The sequence below is a fragment of the Aethalodelphis obliquidens genome, unplaced genomic scaffold (genome assembly GCF_003676395.1).
Source record: "Aethalodelphis obliquidens isolate GAN/ISIS:26980383/991018 unplaced genomic scaffold, ASM367639v1 scaffold6, whole genome shotgun sequence".
Lineage (NCBI taxonomy): Eukaryota > Metazoa > Chordata > Mammalia > Artiodactyla > Delphinidae > Aethalodelphis > Aethalodelphis obliquidens.
This window is the reverse complement of record NW_020837950.1, coordinates 74,204,495-74,224,143: the sequence shown is the minus strand read 5'-3', so window position 1 is coordinate 74,224,143 and position 19,649 is coordinate 74,204,495. Positions and strand designations below refer to the sequence as shown.

Genomic DNA, 19,649 nt, shown 5'->3' with positions numbered 1-19,649 from the left:
GTGCTCCACAACAAGAAGCCACAGCAATGAGAAGCCTGTGCACTGCAATGAAGACACAACACAGAAATAAATACATATAAATAAATAATAATGGTTGAAAACTTCCCAAATGTGATGAAAGACATGAATCTAAACATCCAAGAAGCTCAATAAACTCTAAGTATGATGAAGTCAAAAAGACCAGGGCACATTATAATCAAACTTTAGAAAGCAAAGGATAAAAAGAGGCATCTTGAAAGAGGAGAGAAGCAACATGTCACATGGAAGAAATCCTGAATGTGATTAGCAGATTTCTCATCAGACACTTTGGAAGCCAGAGGCAGTGGGCCTATATGTTCAAGTGCTAAAAGAAAAAAAAACAGCTGGGGACTGCCCTAGTAGTCCAGTGGTTAAGAATCTGCCTTCCAATGCAGGGGACGCAGGTTCGATACCTGGTCAGGGGACTAAGAACCCACATGCCATGGGGCAACTAAGCCCACGCGCGGCAACTACTGAGCCCATGTACTCTAGAGCCTGTGTGCCACAACTGGAGAGCCCACGTGCCACAACTACTGAGCCCACGCACTCTGGAGCCCGTGCACCACAACTAGGGAGAAGTCCATGTGCTGCAACTAGAGAAACCCGCACGTCGCAACTAGAGAAGCCTGCACGTCACAACTAGAGAAGCCCATGCACTGCAACAAAAGATCCTGCATGCTGCAACAAAGATCCCACGTGCTCCAACTAAGACCTGATGCAGCCAAATAAAATAAATAAATAAATAAATAAATACTTTAAAAAAGAAAAAATACTGTCAACCAAGAATCCTATATCCAGGGCTTCCCTGGTGGCGCAGTGGTTGAGAATCTACCTGCCAATGCTGGGGATATGGGTTTGAGCCCTGGTCTGGGAAGATCCCACATGCCACAGAGCAACTGGGCCCGTGAGCCACAACTACTGAGCCTGCACATCTGGAGCCTGTGCTCCGCAACAAGAGAGGCCGCGACAGTGAGAGGCCCGCGCACCGCGATGAAGAGTGGCCCCTGCTTGCCACAACTAGAGAAAGCCATCGCACAGGAACAAAGACCCAACACAGCCAGAAAGAAAGAAAGAAAGAATCCTATATCCAGCAAAACTGTCTTTCAAAAGCAAGGGAGAAATTAAGACATTCCCACATAAACCAAAGCTGAGGGAGTTTGTTACCACTAGACCTACCCTGCAAAAAATGCTCAAGGGAGTCCTGTAGAGTGAAATGAAATGACACTAACTCAAAGCACAGTAACTCAAAGCTATATGAAGAAATAAAGATGTCAATAAAGGTAAAGACTTGGGCAATTATAAAAGCTAGTATTATTGTAACAACAGTTTATAACTCTTCTTTTTTGTTTTCCACATGATTTAAGAGACTAATATAAATATATATTTTTTAAATTTTTAGTCTACAAGTTAGTATTACTGTAATTTTGATTTGTAACTCCACACGTTATTTCCTACATAATTTAGAAGACTAATGCATTTAAAAGATTAATTTATGTTTGAGGGCACACAATGTATGAAGATTTAATTCTGTGACATCAACAACCAAAAGGGGTGGGGTTTAGCTATAAGGGAGCAGGGGTTTTGTATGTTATTGAAGTTAAGCTGGTATAAATTCAAATTAGAGTGTTACAACTTTCGGATGTTAAACGTAATTCGCATGGTAAACACAAAGAAAATAGTTACAGAATATACCCACAAAAAAATGAGAAAGGAATTTAAATATTTCACAACTTAAAAAATCAAACCTAAGACATAGTGGGGCTTCCCTGGTGGCGCAGTGGTTGAGAGTCCGCCTGCCAATGCAGGGGACACGGGTTCGTGCCCCAGTCTGGGAAGCTCCCACATGCCGCGGAGCAGCTGGGCCCGTGAGCCATGGCCGCTGAGCCTGCGCGTCTGGAGCCTGTGCTCCGCAACAGGAGAGGCCACAACAGTGAGAGGCCCGCATACCAGAAAAAAAAAAACAAAACATAAGACATAGTAATGCAGAAAATGAGAAACAAAAAAAGCTATAAGGTATACAGAAAACGAATAGCAAAATAACAAGTATTTCATCCATATCACTAATTAAATGTAAGTGGATTAAAATCTCCAATTAAAAGACAGAGATTGGCAGTATGGATAAAAGCATATGATCCAACTACATGCTATATACAAGAGACTCACTTTAGATCCAAAGACATATATAAATTGAAAGTAAAAGGATGGGGACTTCCCTGGTGGCACAGTGGTTAAGAATCCTCCTGCCAATGCCGGGGACGTGGGTTTGATCCCTGGTCTGGGAAGATCCCACATGCCGTGGAGCAACTAAGCCCATGCGCCACGACTATTGAGCCTGAGCTCTGAAGCCTGCAAGCTACAACTACTGAAGCCCATGCACCTAGAGCCCATGCTCCACAACAAGAGAAGCCACCACAATGAGAAGGCCATGCACTGCAACAAAGAGTAGCCCCTGCTCACCACAACTAGAGAAAAGCCCACGTGCAGCAATGAAGACCCAACGCAGCCAAAAATAAAATTTTAAAAATTTTAAAAATAAAAAAGAAAGTAGAAGGATGGAAAAATATTTACATTCCATGCAATTAGTAACTAAAAGCGAACAGGAGTAGCTATACTAATATCAGACAAAATAGACTTTTTTTCAAAAAACGCTACAAGAGACAAAAAAGGATGTTATACATTAATAAAAGTTTTAATACAGCAAGAAAATATAACAATTATATACACTGACGTACCTAATAACAGACAGGCAAAATATATGAAGGAAAAACTGACAGAACTGAAGGGAGAAATAGACAATCCTACAATAACAGCTGGAGACCTCAAAACCCTACTCTCAATGATAGAACAACCAAACAGAATATACGTAAGGAAATAGAGAACTTAACACAATAAATCAATTAGATCTAACAGACATCTACAGAACGCTCTACCCAACAACATACACATTCTTCTCAAATGCACATGGGACATTTTCCAGGACAGACCATGTGTTAGGTTACATATTAAGTCTCAAAAGATTTTAAAAGACTGACATCATACAAAGTATATCCTCCCCAACCACAACAGAATGAAGTCAGAAATCAACAACAGAAGTAAAATGAAGATTCACAAAACTGTGGAAATTAGAAAACACACTCTTAAACCAATGGATCAAAGAAGAAATCACAAGGAAATTAGAAAATACTTAAAGGCAAATACTTAAAGTGAAAACACAGCATACCAATACTTGCAGGATCCAGTGAAAGCAGTGTTAAGGGGGAAATCTAAAGATATAAAACTTACGGGCTTCCCTGGTGGCGCAGTGGTTGAGAGTCCACCTGCTGATGCGGGGGACGTGAGTTCGTGTCCCAGTCCAGGAGGATCCCACATGCCGCAGAGCGGCTGGGCCTGTGAGCCATGGCCGCTGAGCCTGCACGTCCGGAGCCTGTGCTCCACGGCGGGAGAGGCCACAGCAGTGAGAGGCCCGCGTACCGCGAAAAAAAAAAAAAAAATTTATATATATATATATATATATATATAAAACTTACATTTAAAAACAAGAAAAATCTCCAATCAACAACTAACTTTACAACTTAAGGAACTAGAAAAAGAAGAAAAAACTAAACTCAAAGCTAGCAAAAGGGAGGAAGAATAAAGATTTGAGCAGAGACAAATGAAATAGAGAACAGAAAAACTACTAGAGAAATCGATGAAACCAAAAGTTGGTTCTTCAAAAAGATCAGCAAAATGGATAAACCTTTAGCTAGACAGACTACAAAAAGAAATACAGAAGATTCAAATTCCTAAAATCAGAAATGCAAGTAGAGGGAATTCCCTGGCGGTCCAGCAGTTAGGACTCCACGCTTTCACTGCCCAGGGCCCGGGTTCAATCCCTGGTCAGGGAACTAAGATCCCACAAGCCACGTGGCATGGCCAAAAAAAAAAAGAAAAAGAAAAAGAAATGCAAGTAGAGACATTACTGACAATTCTACAAAAATAAAAATGATTATAAAATGAGTACTATGAACAACTGTACACCAGCAAATTGGATAACCTGGATGAAACAAATTCATAGAAACACAACACCTACCAAGACCAAATCACAGAGAAATATAAAAACTGAAAAGACCTCTAACTAGTAAGGAAGTTGAATCAGTAATTAAAAATCTCCCAACAACAACAAGTCCTGGAACTGATGGCTTCACCGGTGAATTCTATCAAACATTTAAAGAAGAATTAATACCAATTCTTCCTAAGCTGTTCCAAAAAAAATGAAGAGGAAGGAACACTTCCTAACTCATTCTATGAGGCCAGCATTACCCTGAGACCAAAGCCAGACAAAGACACTACAACAAAACTACAGACCAATATCCCTTATGAATGTTGATGCAAAAATTCTCAATGAAATACTAGCGGGCAAATTCAATGGCATATTAAAAAGATTATACACCATGAACAAGTGGCATTTTTTTCACAGACTGCAAGGTGGTTAAACATACAAAACATGATCAATGGATGTTAACTAGACTTACTGTGGTAGTCATTTCACAATATATACAAATATTGAATCAATGTGCTCTACACTTAAAACTAATATAATGTTATATGTCAATTATAGCTAAAGGAAAAAAATAGCAGTTGACGCTATGATACCGGTGTTCTGATTTGGAGACTTAAGTTGGCTTAGTTCCATACTTACACTACGTTCAGTATTTCCCCACTACACATCCCTCCAGCACTTTTACAACCTGCTTCAAGCAGTGATCATGTATGTCCATGTATGATTCCACAATTTGAGGGCAAGAATTGGATACTGATCATCTTTGCATTCCCCTAGCCTAGTGGTTAATAGAATGTGCAATTAACAACTTCATAAGGTAGTAAAGGCCATCATAATTTGCCCCCAATCTAATTTTATAGCCACTTCCTGTGTTATTCTCTACGCACTCTTCACTCTAATGACACTGAATGAACACTGCTATAGATTAACACTGCTACTGGTGCAACCCTGATAGTGTACACATCGTTGTGAAATGAATGTACTATACTTATTGGGAGAAATGGAAAAATACAACCCACGATGCCTGCTTATACATATTCCCCTTACATACGGAACACGCCCAATAAATGCAAGCTCAGTAAATAAACACCTGAGTGGCTATGGTAGGTGACATTCACATCTTCTGAGTTCCCATTATGTGCATGAGATTATTATATATATACATATATACCTGTTAAATCATGTGTTCCTCACAATATCCCATACATGTGTTCTATGTCCTATTTTCCACAAAGGCAATGGATTATTTCTCCAATGTCTATTTTCTCAACTAAGATGTAAGCTTCATAAAGATAGGAATCTGCCTTTCTCAATCCTTTCTGCATTTCCAGGGCCTACCAAAACATCTGGCATACAACAGGCATTCAACAAATAACTATTGGCTGAATGAATGAATAAATAACCCTATGAGCTATGTATTATTACTTCAGTTTTACTGATGACAAAACTAGAATACTAAATGACTTGCCCAAATTAACATGGCTAAGAAAGTGGCAAAACCAGATTTAAGTGCACAGCTTTTCAACATTCAGTGTAATATCTGCTTCTCATTGGTGCCTAATAAAGAGCCAGTTTTGTTGCCCAAAGTAGTTCTACAAACCCCTGTGAACTTCTCACAAGAAAATTGTAGCAAGCTTCATCATGGTTTCTTCTTAAAGACAGTGAAAAGGTAATACTAAATACGTGACTAAGGTTATCCGTGGCTGTTTAAAAGAATAAGAGGTGCAGCATATTCATCTTCTGGGCAGCTGTATAGAAGGTTCAGAGACCAGTTTTTAGCAAAGTGACTAGGCCGTTCTTGAGCATCAGTTTCATTATGTATGACAGGCCTTGAATTAGTTCCATCTGTACTTTGGTTCTACTTTCTAGATGTTGCAAATTGATCATGTTCTTGACATTCCTAACTTTATCATTAGAGTCTCACTTATAATATCTGAAGACAATTAGATAATTGTTGATAAGTATCTAGTAAACAATAATGATAGGAGAATGAGGCCTTCTGAGGGACACGAAGCACAATTATGTGTTTGATGTTTGTTTTCTATGACTCAGCATCAATCCCTTGGAATGAAATGAAAATGATATTATTAGACTTTTCTAATCAGAAAATTTTTCACCAGATTTGTTCCACATAGATTTAGGTAATATACTACTCTGCTGTGGTTAAGTTCACAAACATATTTCATCAAAAAGAAAAAAAGGAAGGGATTGTTCAGTGTAATACACTACATTAACAGAATGACGGGGGAAAAACACATGATCATATCAATTGATGCAGAAAGGCATTTGACAAAATTCAACACTTTTTCATAATAAAAACACACAACAAACTAGGAACAGAAGTAAACTACCTCCACATAACAAAAGCCATAAGAAAAACCCATAGCAAATATCATACCCCGTGGTAAAAGACTGAAAGCTTTTCCTCTAAGATCAAGAACAAGACAAGGAGGACTTCCACTGGAGGGGGCATGGGTTCAATCCCTGGTCAGGGAACTAAGATCCTGCATGGCGCAGCTGGGGAAAAAAAAGAACAGGAAAAGGATATTGGCTTTCATCACTTCTATTCAACATAGCCCTGGAAGTTCTAGCCAGAGCAATTAGGCAAGAAAAAGAAATAAAACACATCCAAATAAGAAAGGAAGTAAAACAGTATCTGTTTTCAGATGATATGCTCTTACATGTAGAAAACTCTTAAGATTACACACACACACACACACACACACACAAACCTGTTGGAGAGAATAAATGAATTCAGCAATTGAGCAGAATACAAATCAACACATGAACAACAGTTGTATTTCTATACAGTAACAATGAAGAATCTGCAAAAGAAATCACAAAAACAATTCTACTTACAATAGCATCAAAAAGAATAAAACACTTAGGAATTAATTTAATCAAGGAGGTGAAAGACTCGTACAATGAAAACTATGAAATACTACTAAAAGAAGTTAAAGAAAACATAAATAAATAGAAACATATCCCATGTTCACAGATTGGAAAACTTAATATTGTTAAGATGTCAATATTATTCAAAGTGATCTACAAAGTCAATGCAATCCCTATCAAAATCCCAGGGAATTCTCTGGTGGTCCAGTGGTTAGGACTTGGCGTTTTTCACTGCCGTGGCCCAGGTTCAATTCCTGGTTGGGGAACTAAGATCCCACAGGCTGTGCAGTGCAGCCAAAAAAAAACCCCCAAAAACAAAAACAAAAGCTCAATTTTTTTGCAGAAATAGAAGAACTCATCCTAAAATTCATATGGAATCTCAAGGGACCCCAAATAGCCAAAACAATCTTAGAAGGAAAAAAAACAAAAAAAAGAACAAAGCTGAAAGACTCACATTTCCTAATTTCAAAACTTCTACAAAGCCACAGTAATCAAAACACTGTGGCACTGACATAAAGACAAACATATAGACCAGAGAGACAGAACAGAGAGCCCAGAAATAAACCCTTGCCTAGATAGTCAAATGGTTTTGATAAGGGTACCAAGACGATTCAGTGGGGAAAGGACAGTCTTTTTTAAAAATGGTGCTGGGAAAACTGGATGTCCACATGCAAAAGAATGAAGTTGGACCCTTATCTAAACCATACATGAAAATTACCTCAAAATGGATCCAAGACTTAAATGTAAGACCTAAAACTACAAAACTCCTAGAAGAAACACAGGGCGAAAGCGTCATAACACAGGATTTGGCAGCGATTTCCTGGATATGGCACCCAAGGCACAGGTAACAAAAGAAAAAGCAGGCAAATTGGAAAGTTTTTTAATGAAAATAAAAATGAAAATTTTGCACATCAAAGGACAAGTAAAAGCAAAAAGGCAACCTACAGAATGAGATAAAATATTTACAAATCATATATCTGAGAAGAATTAGTATCCAGAATGTAGAGTACTCATAAAATTCAACAACAAAATAACCCAATTCAAAAATGGGCAAAGGACTTGACATTTCTTCAAAGAAGATATACAAATGGCCAGTAAGCACATGAATTGATGCTCAACATCACTAATCATTATAGGGAATTGCAAATCAAAACTACAATCATTTTGTACTAAATTAGCATGCACCTATTAGGATGCCTTCTATCAAAAACACAGAAAATAACAATATTGGTGAGGATGTGGAGAAATTTGAACCCTTGTGCACTGTCGGTGGGAATGTAAAGTGGTACAGCCATTGTGGAAAAACAGAATGGAAGTCCTTCAAAAAATTAAAAATAGAATTATTATATAATCCAGCAATTCCACTTCTGGGTATACACCCAAAAGAATTGAAAGCAGGATCTCGAGGAGATATTTGCACACCCATGTTCATAGCAGCAGTGATATTCATAAGAGCTAAAACATGGAAGCAACCCAAGTGTCCATCAACAGATGAGCAGATAAGCAAAATGTGGTCTATACCTATAATGGAGTATTATTCAGCCTTAAAAAGGAAGGAGATTCTGACATGTTACAATATGGATGAACCTTGAGGACATCACGCTAAGTGAAATAAACCAGTCACAAAAAGACAAATACTGCATGATTCTACTCATAGGAGGTATCTACAGTAGTCAAAATCATAGAGACAGAGAGTAAAATGGTGGTTGCCAGTGGGGGGTGGGGAGGGGAGGGGTCGGTAGGGGACAAAGTAGGGAGGTGGGGAATTATGTTTAATGGTATAGAGTTTCAGTTGTACAAGATCAAAAGAGGTATGACGATAGATGGTAAAAACAAACACACAATACACACACAATACACATACACACACACACACACACGCAAAACCTAATATAACCTACTGTGAAGAGTGTACGCTGTTCCACTTACAGAGAGCATGGCAGCATAGGGAAAGAAAAGCCACAAGTTGCTACATCAGGACCAAGCAGGGCCCATGAGGCTAGTGCCCAAGGCAGTGGTGAGACGGGGTTGAGCAGTTACAGCCTGCACAACGAATCAGTGCCACCATTCCAGAAAATCTTAACTGGAAGAGCTTTGCAGAGTCATCCATCCAGGCCTCATGGTACAAATAAGGCAACGTCTTGAGTCCCACTGTGGTGGCAAAAAAGACCAGAATTCTCAAGACTGATCTGGTCCCATCACACACTGGCTACACCTTGGCCACAGATGCACTGGTCACCTGGCAGTCCATCCACACCTGTGAGCCTCAGCATCCTCTTTGGGAGCCCTCAGTCCTCACCAATCCAGGGTCCCTGCTCCTAACCAGCTGGCTGACATGGCCACTGATGAGACCAACCTGTTGACCAATTCCTGTCATTGTTTTCACTCTGCACAGCTACTTCAGTGAATCCAGGGCCTCTGGGAGGTGATAAACATCTCCATTCCTCCCCAGGTTCTCTGACCAACCCCAGAAAGATGTAGGGGTAAGCAACAAATATTTAATTGCATAAGACATCAGATATTAAATTGCTCCTGAAATAATTTAAAATCCTAAAACAAAACTTACATTGAGGGACTTCCCTGGTGGTGCAGTGGTCAGGAATCTGCCTGCCAATGCAGGGGACACTGGTTCGAGTCCTAGTCCGGGAAGATCCCAAATGCCACGGAGCAACTAAGCCCGTGCGCCACAACTACTGAGCCAGCGCTCTGGAGCCCATGAGCCACAACTACTGAAGCCTGCACGCTCTAGAGCCCGCATGCCGCAACTACTAAACCCGCATGTGGCAACTACTGAGGCCCACACTCCTAAACCCCGTGCTCTGCAACAAGAGAGGCCACTGCAACGAGAAGCCCGCGCACCGCAACGAAGAGTAGCCCCCACTCGCCACAACCAGAAAAAGCCCGCGCGCAGCAACGAAGACCCAACGCAGACAGAAAAAAAAAAAAACCTACGCTGAAAGGACCAGTAGTACTAGGATGACAGACCTGGCTCTGTCTGGGTTTTGGTTAGAGGCTCTGGGGCCACAGGATGCTGGGGACACATGTCAACTGAGCACCAATGGCCACCAGACTGCAAGCAGAGTCCTGTTCTGGGTAGGATGTGCTCTGGTCCCCAATCTACACTCATCTATGGCTCCTGGTGTCCATGACACTAAGATCAGGGGTGCAGACCAGGTGACTTCCTTCTGCCCTGATGAGTAATAATCCACCTTGCCCAGGAAAAGGGAGAGAGCTGGAGCGAGGAAGACATCTGGCTTCTAAAGGCATTTAAAATGATGCAGATGAGAAAATATTGACATGGTATTAAGTAAAACTGTATAGACAGCTTGAACTCAAACACGCCAAGTAGATACATACCCTACGGTTAAATGAAAGGCAGGGAAGAGGCCACGAGATTATGCTCTGTGGTCATCTCTCTGCGGTGGGATTGTGGTGGTTATTCTATTCTTTATTCTTTCCTCTATTTATCAGATATTCAAAATTAACATTTATTAAAAGAAAAAAAGGCGTGCCTCTTTTTCACTCTAAAATCCGGCTGCAGGGTCAAGCCTGGAAGTGAAAATTGTCTTTTGCAGGCCTAATTCCTTTCCCGGGAAAACCCAGATAATAGCTATGCACCGAATGGGATAACAGACCAGAGTCCACCAAAATGTTTGGGGCACTTCCAAACTGTTGTAGAAAAATACTGTTACTCTCGCTCCTGATCTGGGTGTTTAATATTTCACACAGATAGACATAATATCGCTGACAAGGATATGAAGGAGGAAAAGTAAGGATTTAAGTCTATTATCAGACACTCTGGCAGGCTCCCACTCTGTCACCACTCCCAGCAGAGCAGGAGTGTTACTACTGAAAGATACATTCACAGCTGGGGCTAAAGGAGATCCAGAACATAACTGTGGCTCATGTGGCCCTGAACCCAACACGACACAAACACACCCAAGAACCCAACTCAGACACACACACCAGGAGCCTATACGCATGTCCTACACACACACCCAGGCCCAATGTCTGCGCACACAATGCAGAACTCAACATGAACACACACGTGCACAGAACCCTCCAGGTGCACACATGCCCCAAATACAAATAACATGCACACTCATCCCTAAGACCCAACACAGGCGCACACCCCTCAGAAAGGTACACACACCTTTCAGACCCAGCATGGACACACACACACCCCTGAGAGCCCAATGTAGGCACTCACACTCTTCAAAACCCAGCACGGCAACAGACCCCTCAGAACTGATCGTGCACACACATCCTTCAGAACCCAAAACGGGCACAAACTGAAGACCCAACACGGGTGAACACACCCCTCAGAACCCAATTCAAGTGCTCACACACCTCATATACCACACAGGTACACACGCCACAACCCAACAGACACACAACCCTCAGACCCAAGAAAGGTACACGTTCCCCTCCTACCCGACATGGGAGCAGACCCCTCTGAACTCACCTGGTACACGACCATCAGTTTTAACACCAGCACACACACAACCCTCAAAACCACCAGAGACAGACAACCTTCAGAACCCAACACACATACACACCTCTCAGAGTCCAAACAGGCACACATACCCTCAGAACTCAAGACAGGCGTGCACGTGCGCACACACACACACACACACACCACTCAGCACCCAACATGGAGGCATACACCCTTCAGAAACCAGCGGGGTACACGCTCCTCAGACTCATACGGGAACACACTGCTCAGAACCCAACACATGCAGAGACGCCCTTCAGAGCAGACACACACCCTCAACACCCAACACAGACACACCACTGAGAACCACTCAGACACATAACCCACAGACACAACATGAACACACACACCCGAGAACCAACAAGGACTCCACTCCTCAGACTCCAACACACACAAACATGCCTCAGAACCAACACAAACACATACGCCTTAGAATTAACATGGACACACGTAACCCTCAAACACAACACAGGCACACAGCCCTCAGAACCAAAATGAGCACATAACCCTCAGAATCAACACATACACACACCCCTCAACACAACTGAGGAAACACACCCTTCAGAACCCACCATGGGCGCAGACACAGCCCCAGACTCTACACAGGGGCACACACACAACTCAGACCCAACAGGGATAAACACATCCGGGATCAACACAGACACACACCACTCAGACCCAATACAGACACACACCCTTGAGAAGCCACACAGGCACAAACCTCTCAGAGCTGAACACGGGAAGACACAGCCCTCAGGCCTAACATGGGAGCAGATCACTCGGACACCCGAGAACCAACGCGGACACAACCACCCTTAGACCCAGGTGCACAACCCCCAGAACAGAAATGGGCATACACACCCTCCAGCACCCGACTCAGAAACACACACTCCTCAGAACCAACGCAGAACCAAAACCGACAGGTACACCCCTGAAAACCGACAATGACAAAACAAGCCTCACACCCACAGGTACACACAGCCCTCAGAACCCAACGTGAGCCCACACGACACTCAGAACCAACACGGACAGACACAACCCTCAGAAGCCAGCGAGGGAGCAGACCCTCTACGTAACCCAAACACACACCCCTCAGAACCAACATGACACACAGCCCGTAACTAACGCAAGTGCACAGACCCCTTAGAACCCAAGACAGGTGCAAAGCACACCCTAGAACCCAACACGGGCACACACGCTCCTCAGAACCTTCATGGACACACGACCAGCGGACCCTACACAGGCACACATACCCCTCCGAAGCCAGACACACGCAACACTAAGAACCCAACATGGCCGCACCCACCCCTCAGACCCAACGTTGGAGCAAACACACCCTTCATAACCAATATGGACACACACCCCTCAGACCCAACATGGTAACACCGCACACACACGAACACGCGCACACGCCCCTCAGATTCAACTCGACACACCTCCCTTATAACCGGAAAGGACACACAACCCTCGGACTGAACACTGGCACACACACCTCTCAGAAGCCGAGCCAGCAATACACACCCCTTCAAACGCAACCACGGTCAGACCCCTCAAAACCCAACAGGCACACACTCCTCACACCCAACACAAGCGCACAACCCCCGCAGAATTCAAACAGGCAGACAGCCCTCAGACCCAACGCGGGAGCAGACCGCTCGGAACACAACCCAGACACACACCCTCAGAACCCGACACGACACACTCACCAACGCGGCGCGCACCCGCCCAGAACCCCCCAGACACAAACCGCTCAGACTCAACCAGACCACAGCCCTCACGCCCGACGGGCGCACGCACTCCGGGGACACGGCGGGCACGCGGCCCGCGCGCCGAGGAAGCGTGGCTCGCGCGGCCCCCTTGCGGCCTCTCCGCCGCCTGCGGCCCCTCCGCCCCGCACCTGGCGCAGCGCGGCCTCCGCGGCGCCGCCGTCCCGCTGCCGCAGCTGCTCCCGGAAGCGCGCCACCTGCTCCAGCAGCGCGTCCACGAGCGACGGCGCCGTGTCCCCCTCGAGCGCGGCCAGACGGGCGCGGAGGCGCGCTATGAGGACGTCCCGGGCGGCCAGCTGGTCCTGCAGGCGCCTCAGCCTCTGCCCCGCCTCGTGGTACAGGCCGCAGAGCGCGGCAGCGGCGCGCGGGGCGCCCTCCCGCCCGCCAGACCCCGCGTTCCCAGACGACATGGCTGCGGGCCTGGCCGACCGGGTACTGACCACCGGCAACTTCCGCGCCGGGCCTGGGCGGGAGGCCCACCTTCCCGGAACTTTTCCCGGCGCGCCCCGCCCCCCGCGGAGATCCCGGGCCCGCCCGCCCCGCCGAAAGGCCAGGCCCCGCCCCCCCGCCGAAAGGCCAAGCCCCGCCCCCCGCCGAGAAGCCAGGCCCTGCCCGCCGCCGGGAACGTGGCCCCGCCCCAGTCCTATCCCGCCCGCGGCCCGCGGCCTCTCCGCCCGCGGGTGACTGGCGTGTCCCACCGGCCCCATCGCCTCGAGTCGGGGAGCTTTCGGAGACTCGGGCCCGGGCGAGGAGGGGGGTCAAACGGCCTGCGATGTAGTTACTGATGGAAGGGAAAGAAGGGGCCAAAGACGACCCCAAGTGTTAGTCCCGAGCGTAGGTCCGAATCCCCGGGCTGCAGGCCGGCTGGCCACGCCGAGCACCAGGAAAACGGCGACCTTCCACGAGCTGAGCCCAGCGAGGCGCTGAGCATGCTCAGACCCCGCATCCCCTCTCTAAGGTCGCAAGAGCTATTCTTAGGGCGGAAGGCAGGAGGGAGCTGGCCCTTTCCCGTCCTCGTTTCTCCATCCCTTTCCTTCCCCCCAGCTCCCCAGACCAACTCCGAGGGTTTTTCCGTGGCTCCACGGCTATTTTCTTTTTCAAAGTCTGAGTGTCCTCGGCAATGATGCCCAAGCACACCTGTGATCTTTCAAAGGTTCCCTCCCACAGACTCCTCTGCCGGCCCCTACCCAGAGCTGCCCTCCTCGCCAGATCCCCTGAGAGCAGCATGGCGTTTTTTCCCATTTTTGTAACCCATACCAAGCTTGGGCTGAGCCCGGGGAGACACCCGCAGGCTGGTAGAATCAGACAAGTATAAGCGAAGACAGCTCACACTTCCTCCGCTGCAGAGGGAAGGTCAAAGGCAGTTGCCCTGCTTACCCCATAGGTGTGCTGTAGGGATTAGAGGATGGAGTGCAGAGTTCCTGCCCCTGCGAGCCCACAGTCCACGTGACTAAGGTTAGGAATGACACACTCTTGTTGGCTGGAGCAGTGATGGAGAAAACCAAGTAGCACTGGCCCCAGAGCCGTTAGAGATAGGTGAGTTGTCATTGCTATTGATGTAAGTGTAACCTCCCACATGTCACTCAACTGCCCTTGAACCTGGTTCTTACCTGTAAAATGGGCATCCCAGTCTCTCCTCTAACATTCTGGGGGTCACACGTACTTCGAAATTCAGAATCTTTGGATTTGAGATAGGTACATATGATTGGGGTCGCCAACATCCAGAAAGGATCCACTCCTGGGATTCATGCTCCTGTGATCTCACCCTCTGACACAGTGAATAGGGCTGACCCGTGTAAGCAAGAGGATACTGCAGAAATGATGGAGTGATTTCCGCAGCTGGGTCACAAAAGACATTGCCTCGCCCTCTCTTAGATCGTCCCCTCTGGGGGGAAGCCACCCGTCGTATCGTGAAGACACTCAAGTAGCCCTGTGAAGAGGTCCATGTGATGAGGACATGAGACTTCATGCCGGTAGCCAGCATGAACTTCCCCACCATAGTAACTGAGCTACCTTGGGACCACCCCCAGCACACATCTTAACCGCGACCTCATGGGAAACCCTGGGCCAGAAGCACCCAGCTAAGGTACTTCCACGCTCCTGGCCCACAGAAGCTGTCTGACATAATAAATGTTTATTGTTTTAAGCTGCTAACATTTGGAGTCGTTTTTTACACAGCAATAGGCAACCAGCAAATAGTATATTGCTCAGTGCTCCCACTGGGGCATTGGACAGCACCCCAAAACCAGACACATTAACATTGCTGCAAAGACAGGATGACCATTCAAACTAAGTGTGATAAAGACCATGAAAAGCCTTACAGCTGTTCAAGTCAGATGTCGACCCAGTTTGAGAAAAACATTTTGGGTTTCTGAGCTTTTTGGATTTCAGAATTATGGATGAGGGATGGCAGAATTCAAACAACATCTGCTTTACAGGACATTGTGAGGATTCGGTAAGTTAAGGTAGGAAGTACCCAACATGCCTGTGCCTTCAACTAATATCCAGGGACTGAATCAAGCACGGGGTTAATGGGCAAACAAACATTCTAGGGGCAGAGACAGACCTCCCTTCAAAAAAAAAAAATTACACGATAAGGAAACTTTGTATAGGAAAGAAAGGGGGTAAAAATTCTTTAAGAAAAGAAATAAATGAATCTTGGGACTTCCCTGGTGGTCCAGTGGTTAAGAATCCGCCTTCCAATGCAGGGGACGCAGGTTCAATCCCTGGTCGGGGAACTAAGATCCCACATGCCTTGGGGCAACTAAGCCTGCGTGCTGCAGCTACTGAGCCCCTGTGCTCTGGAGCCTGTGCACCACAACTAGAGAGAAGCCTGCACTCCGCAACAAAGAGCCCACATGCCACAACAAAGATCCCACATGCCTCAACTAAGACCCATTGCAGCCAAATCAATCAATCAATCAATATTTTTCTAAAGTAAGCAAAGGGGCTTCCCTGGTGGCTCAGTGGTTAAGAACCCGCCTGCCAATACAGGGGACACAGTTTCGAGCCCTGGTCCGGGAAGATCCCACATGCCGCGGACCAACGAAGCCCATGCCCGACAACTACTGAGCCCGCATGCCACAACTACTGAAGCCCGCGCACCTAGAGCCTGTGCTCTGCAACAAGAGAAGCCACTGCAATGAGAAGCCTGTGCACCGCAACAAAGAGCAGCCCCTGCTCGCCACAACTAGAGAAAGCCCATGCACAGCTACAAAGACCCAACGCAGCCAAAAATAAATAAATAATTTTTTTTTTTTTTTAAGTAAGCATATAAGAGGCTTAGGAGGAGAAACAGGACGATGGGACAGAAACAGAGAGGAGGGGACTCTCAGCTGCAACCAGAATGATGAGAAGGAGCCCACACAGAATTGAGTCAGTGGGTCCTGAGCAGAGGGAGGACACGTAAGTCGGCCTGGCGGGGAGTGCTGGTGCTGACGCCCTAGACTGCGGCCTAGGGTGGGCAGGGAGGGGGTAGGGGCCAGATCTGGAGGGGTCAGGCCCTACACAGAGGTTGGGTCTTATTCTAAGAACAGTGAGAACCACAGGGTTTCCTGCAGAGGTGACCAGGAAGGAGGGAGAGGGGTGAAAAGTACAGGAAGAGACTGGGGATGAGTTGCTTCTTCAACTCTGGTTCCTCCCCTGATGGAAAACTACTAAATATAAATTCCTCCAAAATTCTCCCTCCCCTGGCGTCTTACTTTGGGTCCTATCGGGGCCTGCGGCCTTTTCCTGGCCTCCTTCCCCCACTTTGTCTGGATATTGGGACTTCAGCCCTTGCTGTGATCAGCCTCTGGAAGCAGCTGTGCCAAGAAGCAGGTGGTGGAGGGGCCAGGGGCCTCCCCAGGAGCCAAGCCCATCCACTGAATAGTAGCCAGTGAGGTTGACCCCTGGCACACCTATGCCGGCAACCACTCTCACACATGCATGTACCTGCTGTCATGTTCCCCTACCCAGCTCTTCCCTTCTATGGGTCCCAAGGTATTCACAATGCAAAGTTCCCAGTTGTAGGAAAGTGAATGGATTAGTCAATTCAGGCTGCCATAACAAAATGCCACAGACAAGGAGACTTAAACAACAGGCATTCATTTTCTCACAGTCTGGAAGTTGGAAGTTCAAGGTGCCAGCAGGTTTGGTCTCTCCTGAGGCCTCTCTCCTTGGCTTGCAGACAGTTGCCTTCTTGCTGTGTCCTCACAGGGCCTCTTCTCTGTGCACATCCCCAGTGTCTCTCTTCTTACAAGGACACCAGTCCTATGGGATTAGGACCCACCCTTATGATGTCATTTAACCTTAATTACCTCTGTAAAGGCCATACAACCAAATACAGTCACAGTGGGGGTTAGGGCTTCAACATATGAATTTGGGGTGGGGGTGGGGGACACAATTCAGTCCCTAACAGAGAGGTTGCTGCTGAGTAGCACAAAGATTTTTTTAGTAAGGTCTCTGACATATGAAGGTATGTCCCCTCTGCCCTTGGAAGAGGTGGAACACAGAGAAGGACTAGGGGACAGAGGGTGGTCCTGGAGAGCCTGGGTGGAGCCCGTTCCAGCTCCTGTATGGAACTGACATACCTGCCATGGCAAATGGAAGAACAAGCAAACCTCAGTCTCCCAAGTGTCTCCACACCTTCCCAGCCAAGACGGCACAAGTGATGAGCTGTTCCACTGGGTACTCTTTTTACCGTTTGCTTTTTGTGTGTGATGTCCTTGCTTCTGGTGCACTGGAGCATTAGAAAGAGCACCAGGTTGAGGAAAGAGTCCTCAGTTCTAGGGGCAGCTTGGCCACTGCCCACCATTCTTACCCTCTCTGTGAGTTGGCCTCCCAGTCCAGCCACTTTCTCCGACCCTCTCCAACTCCTCACCTGCTACCCAGGTTCTCCTACGTCCAGAACCAAATCCACTGTCCTTCCTCAGATAACCTGAGACAAAGATATGAGAAGCCTGCTCCACAAAGGGACCCAGAGTGAAGCTGGGTGGGAGCTGATACAGGGAGCATTGGATTTCCACATCCTACACCTCTGCGGTGTTTGGATTTGTGCAGTAAAGCGTCAACTCTGCAGGTTTGTTGTGTTCAAACCCTGTTCACTCCAAAGAAAAAACTGCCCCCCCCCCGTTTTTAAACAACAAAATATATTTTACTTAAAAATTACCCACCAATAAACTTTCTTTTGTACATCAGAAGTAATGGATTAATTACTGTTAACCTAAAATAATAAAAGTAAGTTATTTTTACCAGTAAAATGGGTTTACTCATGAGCAGCAAAGAATTGCAATTCAGGATACGCAACTATGGCAAACCACATGCGAGTCTAGTAAAACAAAGGAAAGGACACTCTTTTATAGAGGAGAAGGGGAAGTTGGGAGGGGCTGTTCTAAACAAGCAGTCCATTGGAGGGAACTGGGAGTTCAAAGTAAAGTGACTTTTCATTGGCTGAACTGTGACAGCCTCTCAGTAGCTGAGGTGTTGCCAGGTGAGGAGAAAATCTTTCTTCCTCCTGCCTGCAGTAGAAAAACAGTGTCACTTCCTGCCAGAGACGCAAGCTAAGCCTCTTTCTGTTGGGTTCTGTACATTCATAGCTTGTTTTGTTATGCTTTGCTTTACTTCACTTTGCAGATGTTGCCCTTTTTACACATTGAAGCTTTGTGGCAACCCTGTATTGAACAAGTCTATCAGCACCACTTTTCCAACATTATTTTTTTAGATAGAATGCTATTGCACACTTAATAGACTATAATTAGTGTAAACGGAATTTTATATGCACTGGGAAACCAAAACATTCATGTTACTCACTTTATTGTGCTATATGCTTTATTGCAGTGGTCTGGAACCAAACCCACAATATCTCCTAGGTCTGCCTGTATTGATGTTAAGTGTTACGTGTGTGAGAGCTTCCCCTTCTGTCTTCCTGACTCCATTTTTAGTAAGTTTCATTTTATTAATTTTCACCACTTCCCCCCTTTGATCAAGATCTTTCTCTGAGGGGCTTCCCTTGCGGCGCGGTGGTTGGGAGTCCGCCTGCCAATGCGGGGGACGCGGGTTCGTGCCCCGGTCTGGGAAGATCCCACATGTCGCAGAGCAACTAAGCCTGTGTGCCACAACTACCGAGCCTGGGCTCTAAAGCCTGCGAGCCACAACTACTGAGCCCGTGCACCACAACTACTGAAGCCCGCGCGCCTAGAGCCCGTGCTCCACAACAAGAAAAGCCATGGCAATGAGAACCACGCGCACCGCAACAAAGAGTAGCCCTGCTCGCCACAACGAGAGAAAGCCCTGTCGGCGCACAGCAACAAAGACCCAACACAGCCAAAAATAAATTAATTAATTAAATTTAAAAAAAAGAATCAGGGGTTTTGTTTGTTTTTTACCAACATTCAGTGGCCTTTTGTCCATTGATACCAGGAAGGACCTTTCCTGGTGTTGTGTCCCATGTAGGAGTGAA

At 46.2% G+C, this 19,649-nt stretch overlaps 1 protein-coding gene across 15 annotated transcripts in view; it reads right to left on the bottom strand.

Annotated features, from left to right (window-relative positions):
- The window catches only part of TNIP2 (TNFAIP3 interacting protein 2), a 33,073-nt gene extending 19,011 nt beyond the window's left edge, over nucleotides 1–14,062 (bottom strand). For 14 of the 15 annotated variants that reach the window (XM_027103914.1, XM_027103915.1, XM_027103906.1 and 11 more), the window contains exon 1: nucleotides 13,342–13,644. In XM_027103914.1, coding sequence (XP_026959715.1) covers nucleotides 13,342–13,620 — 279 coding nt within the window. In that variant the 5' untranslated portion in view covers nucleotides 13,621–13,644. The other variant, XM_027103910.1, reaches the window with a different exon arrangement.
- Between the last annotated feature and the right edge of the window lie 5,587 nt (nucleotides 14,063–19,649).